This window comes from Octodon degus, unplaced genomic scaffold (assembly GCF_000260255.1).
Source record: "Octodon degus isolate 3935 unplaced genomic scaffold, OctDeg1.0 scaffold00216, whole genome shotgun sequence".
NCBI classification, from domain to species: domain Eukaryota; kingdom Metazoa; phylum Chordata; class Mammalia; order Rodentia; family Octodontidae; genus Octodon; species Octodon degus.
This window is the reverse complement of record NW_004524792.1, coordinates 1,169,129-1,181,834: the sequence shown is the minus strand read 5'-3', so window position 1 is coordinate 1,181,834 and position 12,706 is coordinate 1,169,129. Positions and strand designations below refer to the sequence as shown.

Genomic DNA, 12,706 nt, shown 5'->3' with positions numbered 1-12,706 from the left:
AAAAACCCCACAAAACCCCAAATAAACATTGGGGGCCAGGGAGATGGCTCAGTGGAATAAGCGCTTCCCTGGCAAGCACAAGGGCCTGAGTTCAATCCCCCGGTTCTGCCAAAAAAAAAAAAAAGAATTTACATTTGCCTCTAGTGCATACATTGGAGAATTGTAATGAGCACTGTCTTAAATATACCTAAGAATATACATGTTGTATAACTGAATTAATATATTCATATAGGCATAAAAAGGCTTGAAGAAATTACGTAGGACATACAAATACATGGAAGACTAAGCTACCAGTGATTCACACCATCAAGCTGAAATATTAGTATCATTTTACAGCCATTAATGGACGTTATAAAAATATTTTTCTCTGAAGATATGTCTATTAAAAATGAATAAAAATTATTCTAGTGATATATTTGGAAATGGCTGTTGGATTTTAAGTTTGAGAAACTTGGAATTTGGGAAATATAGAAATACCTAAAGAAGAAAATTAAAAATGTCCAAATTCCTCCAACCAGAGTTTCCTACAGATACTATTTTAGCATATTTCTCTTGTTTCTTTTTTTCTACATACATATAGATTGATAAACTGTTATTTCTAAGTAATTATGTGAAATTTTTCTCCATTATTAAATACATATAATGCCAAGTTATTGCACGCAACCAAAATACTTTTCCTATATGTAGCTATTAACTGAAACGAAAAAGCAAAATATATTCATACTAAATGAGAAAAAGCAGTTTACAAAACGGTATACTGTGATTTGAACTGCTGATTTATATAGTAGTTATTTTCATGCCCTTAAATCATTGTGCATTCTTCGTACCTCACTTTGTGCTACTTCTCTGAGAAACCGTCATCAATCTTGCGTTCCTCCAGACTCCTCCTTCACTATACCCTGTAGATGTTATATTTTCTGCCCTTCTAGCAACTATGTGGTATGACCTAAAGAATGTAGTTGTTCTTTCCATCTTGTTTCCTAGTACACTGGACCTAGCAGAGTTTAATAAATGTTATCAATAATAGATTCGAAGTATAAGACATTCTCTTGGAGTTTTACTAGATACATAAAGAAATAATTCTTCCCAGTTTCCAGTAAAACTAACACTCTAATGAAAACAACATTAAAAATGAAGTCATTGAAAATTGCAAGGGAAGAAAAATCCATGAGACCAACTTAATTATAAATAGTTGAGAGGAAATAATACCTGTTGTAGGTAATCTTTGATTCATTTGGTAAAGGACCAAAATAAATACTGATCTCAAAGTAGGTGTTCCTCTTAGTGACATAAAGGTCCATAGTTTGATACTCCCTATTACAGCTTTCAGAACTCCAGATAGCATTTTAACATACAATATAAGTATATACATATAAATGTGTACGTGAACAAATTGTAAGTAGCATTTTGTAATGGTACTGTCTTGGTACCACATCTCAAAAAACACCCAAGAATTATGAACTCTCAGAGATCCAAGTACCAGGTATCTTGTGGGAACTTAAAAATGTTTCTGAAAGAGCTGGGATTATAGCCAAGCAGCACAGCACCTGACTGGCAAGTGCAAGGTCCTGAGTTTGATTACTGGTACCCCCTCAAAAAAAAAATGCTTCTCTAATTTGGACCATTTCCCTGAGAAACGTGATGATAATACTTGGAAACTAGGTTACTTGAGAGGATCTTAATCTACTAAGATAAATATGTAATTTCATTTGATTAAATACTTAGCTAATGAGGTATTGATTACTACTATAATTAATTTTAGGGTTTTTTTCCTCCCCCTTGGCTAGAGTCTTGAATTCTCTTTTTCCTTAGAGTTTTGGGTTTTCTTTTCAGGTAGAGTACCCTGTGTATAAATATTTTATCAAAAGAAAGATGTTAACCTGGGAAAACAAGTTTGTGTTGAGTATTTTAGAAAATGGTAATGAAATAGAACCTGGCAAGGATTTGGCTTTGTTTATATCACAGATTGAAAGTAATTTCATAAAACTAAATTTCCATGTACTTAAAAATACTACATAAGGGGGCCAGGGAGATGGCACAGTAGATGAGTTCAATCCCCAGTTCAGCCAAAAAAAAAAAAGAAAGAAAAATACTATATAAGGATTGACACTATTATGTCTACCGTTGTACTAAAATTTATTAGGATCAAGTTTAACCTGTAAGTAACAAAACTCAGCAAAAGAGCAGGAAGGTGATGTTTTAAAATAATGTATTCAAGGCTGAGACAACAAGATCATTGGGAATTTGAGACCAGCCTGGTTACAAAGTGAGCTCAAAGCCAGCCTAAACTGCAGATCAAGACCCTGTCTCAAAAGACCCCCCCCAAAAAAAAAAAAAAGTATTGAAATAATCTGTTACAATCATGATCATGCAATCGGGGGTTTTATTTCTCTTAATTTTTCTGATTTTTTTTTTCTTCCACATAGTCATTTTTTTTTTTTTTTTTTAATATTTATTTTTTTATATTTATTTATTTTTATTTATTACATTTATTTATTGTGTGTGTGTGTGTGTGGCCAGCTCAGCCCACCAGGGGGCGGGGCTGGCTGGCATGTGGTGCTGGGGATCGAACCGCGGTCCCTGTGCTTTGCCAAGCTTGTTTCAAGTAGGTGCTTTAGACCACTGAGCCATCTCTCCAGCCCACACATAGTCATGTTTCTTCTGTAGCTAAAACCATTCTCCTGTGGCTGGTGATGTAGCTCAGTGGTAGAGCATTTACCTAGTGTTTATTTGCCCTGGATTCACTCCTTAGCACCATCAACAAAGAATGAAATTTATTTGAATTATTGTCCTTAAATGGGAATCATGTTATACCTTAGTTTTTCTAATAAATTTTCAAAACACATAAAACAGCTTATCATGCTTACTGAATTAAACCCTTTAAAGTAATGGTTCTTAATCTAATATTTTCCCCAAATCCAGACTCCTGGGTTATAAGGACATATTCTTATATGTTGTCAGTTTAACATCTGTGCTTTGAGAAGTATCAAAAGATTCTCGTCATGAAGCAGATTCTCTATAAAACTGTTCTACAGTATTGTGACACAGTTCTTATATATTTTTGTTATGTTTACATGTAAATCTGAAATGTTTTTTGTCTGTTTATTTTATTACATAAACTGTTTTGACCACTGACGGGTTTTTCTTTTCTTATTCTAGATTCTGAAGAGGCTCACTCTGTAAATCCTTCCAGTGTTGATGAAAATATTGACTCTGAAACAGAGAAAGAATCTCTCATCTGTGAAAGTAAACAAATCGTTCCCAGTAAAGCACCTCTACCATCAGCTCTTGATGAGTACGAGTTCAAAGATGATGATGAAGAAGAAATAAACAAAATGATTGATGATAGGCACATTCTCAGAAAAGAACAACGGAAAGAGAATGAATCAGAAGCAGAAAAATGTAGTTTATTTGCAAAACAGGAGAAAGCCTTCTATTCTAAATCATTTAAAAGTAAAAAACAAAAACCTTCTAGGGTTCTATATTCAAGTACTGAAAGCTCTGATGAAGAAGTTCTTCAGAGCAAAAAGATTTCTACTGCATCTTCTGTGCCTGAAACATCAAATTCAGATACACAAACCAAAAAGGAGTATGAATACAAGCAGAAAGGCAAAGTAAAAAGGAAGTTAAAAAACCAGAACAAAAATAAAGAGAACCAAGAGCTGAAACAAGAAAAAGAGGGGAAAGAAAATACCAGAGTAACAAATTTGACAGTTAATGCTGCACTAGACTGTTCAGAAAAGACCAGAGAGGAGGGGAGTTTTAGGAAATCTTTTAGTCCAAAAGATGATTCCTCCTTACATTTATTTCATATTTCCACTGGTAAGTCTCCCAAACATTCTTGTGGATTAAGTGAAAAACAGTCAACACCATTAAAACAAGAGCATACTAAAACGTGTCTGTCACCCGGAAGTTCTGAAATGTCTTTACAGCCTGATCTTGTTCGGTATGATAATGTGGAATCCGAATTCTTGCCAGAAAGCTCAAGTGTTAAATCTTACAAGCATAAGGAAAAAAATAAACATCAGAAAGACTTCCACTTGGAATTTGGTGAAAAATCGAATGCCAAAATAAAGGATGAAGAGCATAATCCCACATTTGAAAATTCGGACAGCACACTGAAAAAAATGGATAAAGAAGGGAAAACATTTAAAAAGCATAAATTGAAACATAAAGAGAGGGAAAAAGAAAAGCACAAAAAAGAAATTGATAGTGAAAAGGAAAAATACAAAAATAAGGATGGTGCTAAAGAACTGCAAAGAAGTGTGGAATTTGATAGAGAATTTTGGAAAGAGAATTTTTTTAAAAGTGATGAATCTGAAGATCTCTTGAATATGGAACATGAGTCCCTAACATTAGAAAAAAAGTCAAAATTAGATAAAAGCCTAAAAGACGAGAAATCAACTAAGGAAAAGCATGTTTCAAAAGAGAAGAATTTTAAAGATGAACGGGATAAGATTAAAAAGGAAAATGAGAAATCTTTTAGGGAAGAAAAGATGAAAGATACAAGAGAGGAAAGAGAGAATGTACCCACAGATAAAGAAATAGAATTTAGTTCTTTGGGTATAAGTGTGAATGAGGAATCTATAGGACTTCATTCAATGGAAAAAGAAATAGATATTGAAAAACAAGAGAAACATATAAAAGAAAGTAAGGAAAAATCTGAGAAACGATTTCAAACTAAAGACATTGAGAAGACTGAAAGAAAAATCTCTGAAAAAGAGAAGAAGATAAAGCATGAGCATAAATCAGAAAAGGACAAGTTAGATTTTAGTGAATGTGTTGACAGAATAAAAGAAAAAGATAAGCTATACTCACATCACCCAGAAAAGGGTCATAAAGAAAGTGAGAAGATAAAAAGTGCTAGAAAAACTGATGACAGGGAGAGGAATAGAGAGAAGATGGAGAGGAGACATGATAAAGAAAAACCTGAAAAAGAGCGGCACCTAGCAGAAAGCAAGGAAAAGCACATAACAGAGAAAAAAAGTAAACAATCAGATAATACTGAGTATACTAAATCAGAAAAAGGCAGAAGTAAAGATAAGGACTTGGATAAAAAAGAAAAAGCTAGAGATAAAGAAGGTATAACTAACTCCAGACACTTGCAAGAAGAAAAAAAGTCAGGTATGATAGACAGTTATAGCAAAGCACAACATGAAAAGACTCTCTCTCTTAAGGACAGGACAAAAGATGAGCCTTTGAAAACCCCAGATGGAAAAGAAAAAGATAAAAAAGATATAGACAGATACAAAGAGCGTGACAAACATAAAGTCCAACTAAATAGTTTACTCAAACTAAAGTCTGAAGCTGAGAAGCCTAAACCTAAGTCGTCACCAGCATCAAAAGATGCTCGACCTAAAGAAAAGAGGTTGGTGAATGACGACTTAATGCAGACAAGTTTCGAACGAATGCTGAGCCTCAAAGATCTAGAAATCGAACAGTGGCACAAAAAACATAAGGAAAAAATAAAGCAGAAAGAAAAGGAAAGGTTAAGAAACCGTAATTGCTTAGAACTTAAAGTAAAAGATAAAGAAAAAACAAAACATGGGCTAGCTGAAACCAAAAATAAGGAACTTACTAGGTCCAAGAGCTCAGAGTTGACTGATTCTTACACCAAGGAAAAGCAATCTAAAGATGCTGTCAGCAGTCGATCACAGTCTGTTGACACTAAAAATGTACTGAGTTTAGGGAAGTCATCCTTTGTTTCAGACAGTAGCATGAACAGATCTCCTCGATCAGAAGGTGAAAAGCCAGGTCTCAGTTCTAGGTCTGTATCCATGATTTCTGTTGCTAGTTCAGAAGATTCTTGCCATACTACAATGACGACCCCAAGGCCTCTTGCTGAATATGATTCTGACTTCATATTAGAAGGGTCAGAGTCCCAAATGTCCTTTTCACAGTCACCTTTTTTGCCAGTTGCCAAATCTCCAGCCCTTCATGAAAGGGAGTTGGACGGCTTGGCTGAACTGCCAGAGAGGGTTAAAGCACCATATGCAAACAGACTTCCAGCAAGTCACCTCAGGGCATCATCTGTAGAAGATGTTAAACTACTTATAAATGAGGGAAGACCTACTGTAGAAGTTAGAAGATGTAGCATGCCATCTATCATGTGTGAACATATCAAACAATTCCAAACATCAGAAGAAAGCAGTCAGGGTAGCTTAGCTGTGCCTAGAGATAATTGTCCTTCACCCAAATCTGAGCTATCTTCAATTGTACCTGAAAGAGAGCTTTCACACATGGCTAACATACATTCCTGTTTTATAGCCTCTCCAACTAGCTCGGCAAACAGCAAATACATTTCAGCTGATGTAAATGTAACCAAGAGTACTGGCCCACTGGGTACATCAGTGGACAGTCCTATGCATATAGAGCCATCGAGTCAGGTTGGTGTGATCCAAACTAAATGCTGGGAGATACCTGAGGATAAACTAGAGCCATTAAGCACCAGTGACTTAATTTGTCCAAATTCTAGTACATCTGATCAAGATTTCTCTATTCAGGGTTTTTGTAATCCAGAAAATAAAATACTGAAAGAACAGAATTCCGAGTTTTTGTCCCTGCACCAAACTGAACTGGCAGGCAACTCTTGTGTTCCAGATCCAGTGTCCTTTCTGTCTTCACAGCAGCCTTGCCCTTTCCCAAACCAATCACTTTCAGATGCTGATGCTGTCTCTAAACACCTGTCTTTGTCATATATTGCCACTCCAGAGCTGAGTATTTTACAGCAGAAAGATGGAGTTCAAATGATCAGTTCGGTTTCAGATACTGATAATGAATTAACAAAAGATGTAGAAAATACTTTTGTGCTAGCAGATGTTCAAAAGACAGATACTTTTATCCCAGTATACTCTGAACACACTATTCACGAAGCATCACCAAACTTTGAGAAGGTTAGTATGCTGCCTGTGTTACCACCAGAAAAGGACTTTAATGGAAGTGATGGCCTCTCCCAACTAAGTGCACATTCATTTAACAAACTCACTTACAAGTCTTCCAGTAGTCGTGAAGTTGAGAATAGCACAGCTGAGATTCAGATTATTTCACATGAAAAGGAAAACAAACTAGAGAGTTTGTTTTCAACTCATTTGAATAAGTATGAGTCTGATTTGTGTGAAATGAATGCAGGCATGCCAAAGGGGAGTCAAACTGAACCTAATCCAAAACGTCCCGAAAGTGAAAAATGTCTGCTTTCCATGGAAGATGAAGAATCCCAGCAGAGCACCTTATCCAATCTAGAAAACCACTCACAGCACTCAGCTCAACCAGAAATGCATAAATATAGTCAATCAGTTAAATTAGAATTAGAAGAGAGTGCTGAAGATGATAAAACTGAAAACCAAATCCCTCAAAGAATGACTAGAAACAAAGCAAACACAGTGGCAAATCAAAACAAACAGATTCTGGCTAGCTGTGCATTGTTACCAGAAAAGGACAGTGACTCATCTCCTAGAGGGAGAATAAGATTAACTGAAGAGGATGATCCTCAGATTCACCATCCACGCAAAAGGAAAGTATCACGTGTGCCTCAGCCTGTGCAGGTGAACCCTTCCTTACTACAGGCAAAGGAGAAGACACAGCAGACTCTGGCAGCCATTGTGGATTCTCTGAAGCTAGATGAAATTCAGCCATACAGTTCAGAGAGAGCAAATCCATATTTTGAATACTTGCACATAAGGAAAAAAATTGAAGAAAAGCGCAAGTTACTGTGTAGTGTTATTCCTCAAGCGCCTCAGTATTATGATGAATATGTAACATTTAATGGATCATATCTTCTGGATGGAAACCCCTTAAGCAAGATTTGTATTCCCACAGTAAGTAAGCCTGTCACTTGCTGTATATCTATCACACTATCCAGTAGAAGTGTAATGTAAGCCACATGTATACTTTAAATTTTTCAAGTAAACATTAAAAAAAATCAGGTAAAATGAATACTTTATATAGCACAATATATCCAAAATACCATTTAAATGTGTTAACACAGAAAGATTATGAGATGTTTTACATTACAATAAAACCAAACTAGGTCTGGTTTGCTTATAACATACCTCAATTCAGATAGCCACACTTAAGAACATGTGCTGTGGGTGTACAGCTATTGGCTTCCTTACTGAGTAGTAGAGGGTAACTGTTTTCTTTCACTTAATCATTTTTCTCTTTGTTTCAAATGAGGTGTGTTCTGACGTACTTGAAGAAAATGCTTCTATGCATATTTTTGACCCCTCCTTGCCACTCTTCTCTGGAAAGCTCCTCTATTAAAAAAAAAAAAAAAAACTTGGTGACGTATTTTTTCAGTTTTCCCATCAATGGTCTTTTTATTCACTGACTCAGAATGTATTTGAGTCCCTTCCATTTGGAGGAACACATTTGCCCTTGACTACTCTAATCTTCAGACTCTCTTGATCTCTCTTTCACTGTCGAGCACTTGAAGGGTCATTGTGAAGGAGGGTTTTGTTAACTGTTCATCCTGTCCTTTATGCTGACAGAAGTCAATGCGGTCATAATTGTCAGATTCATCAACCTCTGATCACTTGGCTTTCTTCTTGATCTGTCAGATTTGACATGATGACCATTCTGTTCTTCTTAAGACTGTCTCCCTGCTCTTTGAGCATGGAGCTAGCTCTTCTGGTATCTCTGTTTTACTCACTAGTGTTTTCTATCTCTTAGTCCTTTTGTCTACTCACCTTTTAAACATAAGCTGTCATTCTTCCATCCATGCTGTGCTCTGTGTGTTCCCTACAAATGGAAATTTCTGTTCCTGTGCTTTCAGCAATCTTCCAGCTGCCAATTAGTCCCCCAGAACATCTTACCTGGATGTCATCTTTGTTGACCTCCAGCGTCAAACTTTTTTGTCTTCTAGACATCATCTCCCCAGATAGCCTTGACCTGTCAGCACCTGTGCCAGGATGGGTCCCCAAGCAGCAGGCTCTGAGGAGGTGTGCAAAAGGTTTCTTAGTGGACGATGCAGAAATAGTATGTAAAGGAAGCAGAGTAAAAAATGAGACTGAAATGAAGTTGACCTCGGTGGAATCTATGAGCTTTGGGGTAGGGTGATCCTTCTTAGGGGTGAGACCATTGCCTCTAATTATGCCAGCACTTTTTCCTGAAAGGTTCTTTGAGAGGGTCTGTCAGCCACCTGCACTCCCAGCAGTTGGGGGATGAATGCCTTTACTGTGGCACATTTTTTTCCTTTTGGTGTTTTTCTGCTGGAAAAACACCTTTTGCTCCCTCACTCGCACTCTCTTTCTCTGTCTCTCTCGCTCGCTCTCACTCGCTCTCTCTCTCGTGGGGATTGAACTCAGGCCTTTGCGCTTGCCGGGCATAGAGCTTTCTCTTGTTAAATCTTTTTATTTAAAACACTACCAAGTTATTTCCTTATGTTACTACATGTAGGCAGTGAGTCCCTGGCTTCCCAGGATGTACATCTTAAAATGCAAATCGGAAGCGCAGTGTAACTGCAGTCTAATCTCAGTCTGCTGCTTGAACCTCATTTTCTTTTCTTTTTTTTTTTTTTTTAATTCTTTTATTTATTTATTTATGTGTGTGTGTGTGTGTGTGTGGCCAGCTCAGCCCACCAGGGGGCGGGGCTGGCTGGCATGTGGTGCTGGGGGATTGAACCGCGGTCCCTGTGCTTTGCTAAGCTTGTTCTAAGTAGGTGCTTTAGACCACTGAGCCATCTCACCAGCCCTTGAACCTCATTTTCTGTCTAGACTTGACCATTGTCTTCCACAGACTCTGGTTTCAGTTATCCTAGCAGTGCTCTGCCCAGCTCTTAAATAAGAGTCCCAAATATATCATCAGCTTTATATACAACCAATATTGTCTTAATCACTTTCATGTTGCTGGAGCAAAATACCTGACACCCCCAGCTCAAAGGAAAGAGACATCTCACAGTTCGAGTTCGCAGTCAGCTGGCTGCAAGGCACAGATAGCATGGTACAATGGTGTGGTGGGAGAAGGCGCCTCAACCCTTGACAGCCAAGAACAGAGGGAAAGGGGCGGAGCCTCATGGAGAACACCCAGGCCACACCCCCAGGAGGCCCTGTCTAGCAGCACTTTTGGTAAGTAAAACCTAATATTCTTCACTATATTTTTTAAAATCAGATTACACCACCCCCTTCACTGTCGGATCCACTTAAAGAGCTGTTTCGGCAACAGGAGGTTGTAAGGATGAAACTGCGTTTGCAACACAGTATTGAAAGGGTAAGATATGTTTATATATACATTAATGTTAAAAGGTTAATAAGTTTTAATATTCTGCAGATTTTCATTAATGGGTTTTCTTATTTTGAGCCAATTTGGGACTAGTTTGATTTTGTTACATTATACTTCTCCAATTAAGGAAAAAAGGTCTACCCCTATTTTAGGATAGCTATTCCCATTCTGCAGTTCATACTGAGTATGTTGCTTCTAACAGTCTCTTGTTATCAGATGAGTTTGTAGAACTGTAGCAGTGGATTCCTAGGAGGGCATTAGGATTCCAGGCTTTGGAATTGGCACTTGGTGAGCCAGCCACTGTAGGGCTGAGGTGCCAAGGCTGTGCTGCTTGTCTGTGCTTTTAGATCTCCCTAGTGCCTGGTTTTCCGAGGATAATCTTGGCATCCAGTAGTCAGAAAACTTTCAAGTAAACCTTTACATTTCACTAGGATTTCCACAAGTCTGAGGATAAGACCTTAATTTCCAGGAGGGTGAAAGAACCCTAAAAGTATAGAGTAAGTTATACCCTATAGAGTATAGGGTAAGTACACCCCTTCTTCACAGAAGTTCACACGTATTCCTCAGTAACTCATACTTGACCAGTTGCCCAGTCCAAACTCTTTTTGTACTATACATCTCTGTAGCAGACGGGGAAGTGTAAGTCTCTTCTACAAATTCCATCGCATTATAAGAAGGGAAAACAAGTAAAAGAAAAAAGCACTGATACAGAACTTACAACACTGCACAACCCTTTGTCAGTGACCCATTCTGTGGCAGTCACTGGTCATGTGGCATGTTAGAAACTAGCTCAGCCATCAGGTATAAAATCACTAAATAACATTCATTTATTCATACTATTCGTTTATTTAATTTTAAAATGCTGATTTGAACTGTGTAATTTGCAAAACTTTGAACAGATAACAAAAATGACACCATCTTCTACATACTGACCAAGAATGTCAAATTGCAGAATACTAGAAAGTATCTTAAATCTGTGACCAGTGTGAGCAAAGACCTCCACTGTATGGTGGCTTAGGAACTGCTCCCTACAGAACTGCTTGATACCTGCTGACCAGCTCTTTGGCACAACACAGACCTGCAGTGTGTCACAGCAGCAGACTAACAAGTCCCTTGTGCAGAGAGTACCTTCCAAAACCTGGTGGGTGCCTGCAACCTAGACCTGTATCAGACCCAAGCCATGTTATTTTTCACCAATATCCTCAGAGAGACTACAAGCACTAACTGTAATACAAAGTGATAGTATCTGTAATTTCTGTGGATGATGAAGTTACAGACATCTCTAATTCAGCTATGGTTTTTGGATTACTTTCATAATTGAAAGAAATGGCTAGGTGGAAGTAAGAAAATAAAGACCAGCATTTGTCTGTACATAGGCTTCAGGCTTCTTGAAGTATGAAGACTCGGGGTGAGGATCCTAAGTGAAAAGCTGTTCTTCTGGGGTCGTTTTTCCTACAGCAGGTTGGCATCAGATCCTGTATGAACACATTCACAGGAGAGCCACACCTTTGTATGTCTCCCTGCAGGGCACCTCTAATTTGAACACAGTTCTGCCACTGGTGGTTCAGGCCACCTGGTGGGACAGTCACAAATGTACCAGTGGTGGTTCATGCCAGAGACCATGTTTAAAAAAAGAAAGGGCCAGGGCTGGCAAGATAGCTCAGCAGACTAAAGCACCTGCTTAGACAAGCTTAGGCAACCGCAGGGACCTCAGTTCAATCCCCAGCATTACATGCTGTACCAGCCCTGCCCCCAGGGCGAGCTGAGCTGGCCAGATTATGGGCATAGTGACCCACACCTGTAATCCCAGTGCTGGGGAGGCTGAAAACTGGAGGATCACTATGAGTCCGAGCTGCATAGTGAGACCCTGTAACAACCAAATACATTAAAAATAAATAAATAAATAAATAAATAAAAATAGAAGGGCCTTACAGTCAGATCTCCTGTCATGTTTCCTCCACACTGACCCCAGCTCACTTGCCAACATTCCCAGGATCCCAAGAGGTTCAGGAGCAGCGCTGAGCTCTGAGACAGTCAGGCAGCACATCTTTGTTTTAGGAAAATAATTAAAACATTTTAAAAATACTGACTTAATGGGGCCAGGGAGATGGCTCAGTAGAATAAGTGCTTCCCTGGCAAGTGCAAGAGCCTGAGTTTAATCCCTGGTTCCAAAAAATAAAAAAATACTGACTTAAAATAATTTTCACATGTTTGTGTTCTTTTGAAGGATTTTGGTTATTCCTTAGTTTATAGGACAACTAACTTTTTAGGCAACTACTTCTGGTTTGTTTGTTTGTTTTTTTTTTTTTTTCCTTACTACTAGATCAAGTTGTTTGATACAATATCCCTTCAAGTTGTATAAATGTATTTAAGTCATAAACATTAGACTTACCTCTTGTGTATCATCTGTCACATAAAAAGCAATTAGTTGGGCTGGAGAGATGGCTCAGTGGTCTAAAGCACCTACTTAGAACAAGCTTAGCAAAAGCAT

General features: G+C 37.9%; 1 protein-coding gene across 4 annotated transcripts in view; it reads left to right on the top strand.

Moving 5' to 3' along the window:
* Ankrd12 (ankyrin repeat domain 12) overlaps positions 1-12,706 on the top strand; it is a 116,042-nt gene that overhangs the window by 93,614 nt on the left and 9,722 nt on the right. For all 4 annotated transcript variants that reach the window (XM_004645044.3, XM_004645043.2, XM_023705274.1 and 1 more), the window contains 2 exons: positions 3,160-7,814; positions 10,105-10,203. In XM_004645044.3, the coding sequence (XP_004645101.1) occupies positions 3,160-7,814; positions 10,105-10,203 (4,754 nt within the window). The remainder of the gene's footprint in view (positions 1-3,159; positions 7,815-10,104; positions 10,204-12,706) is intronic.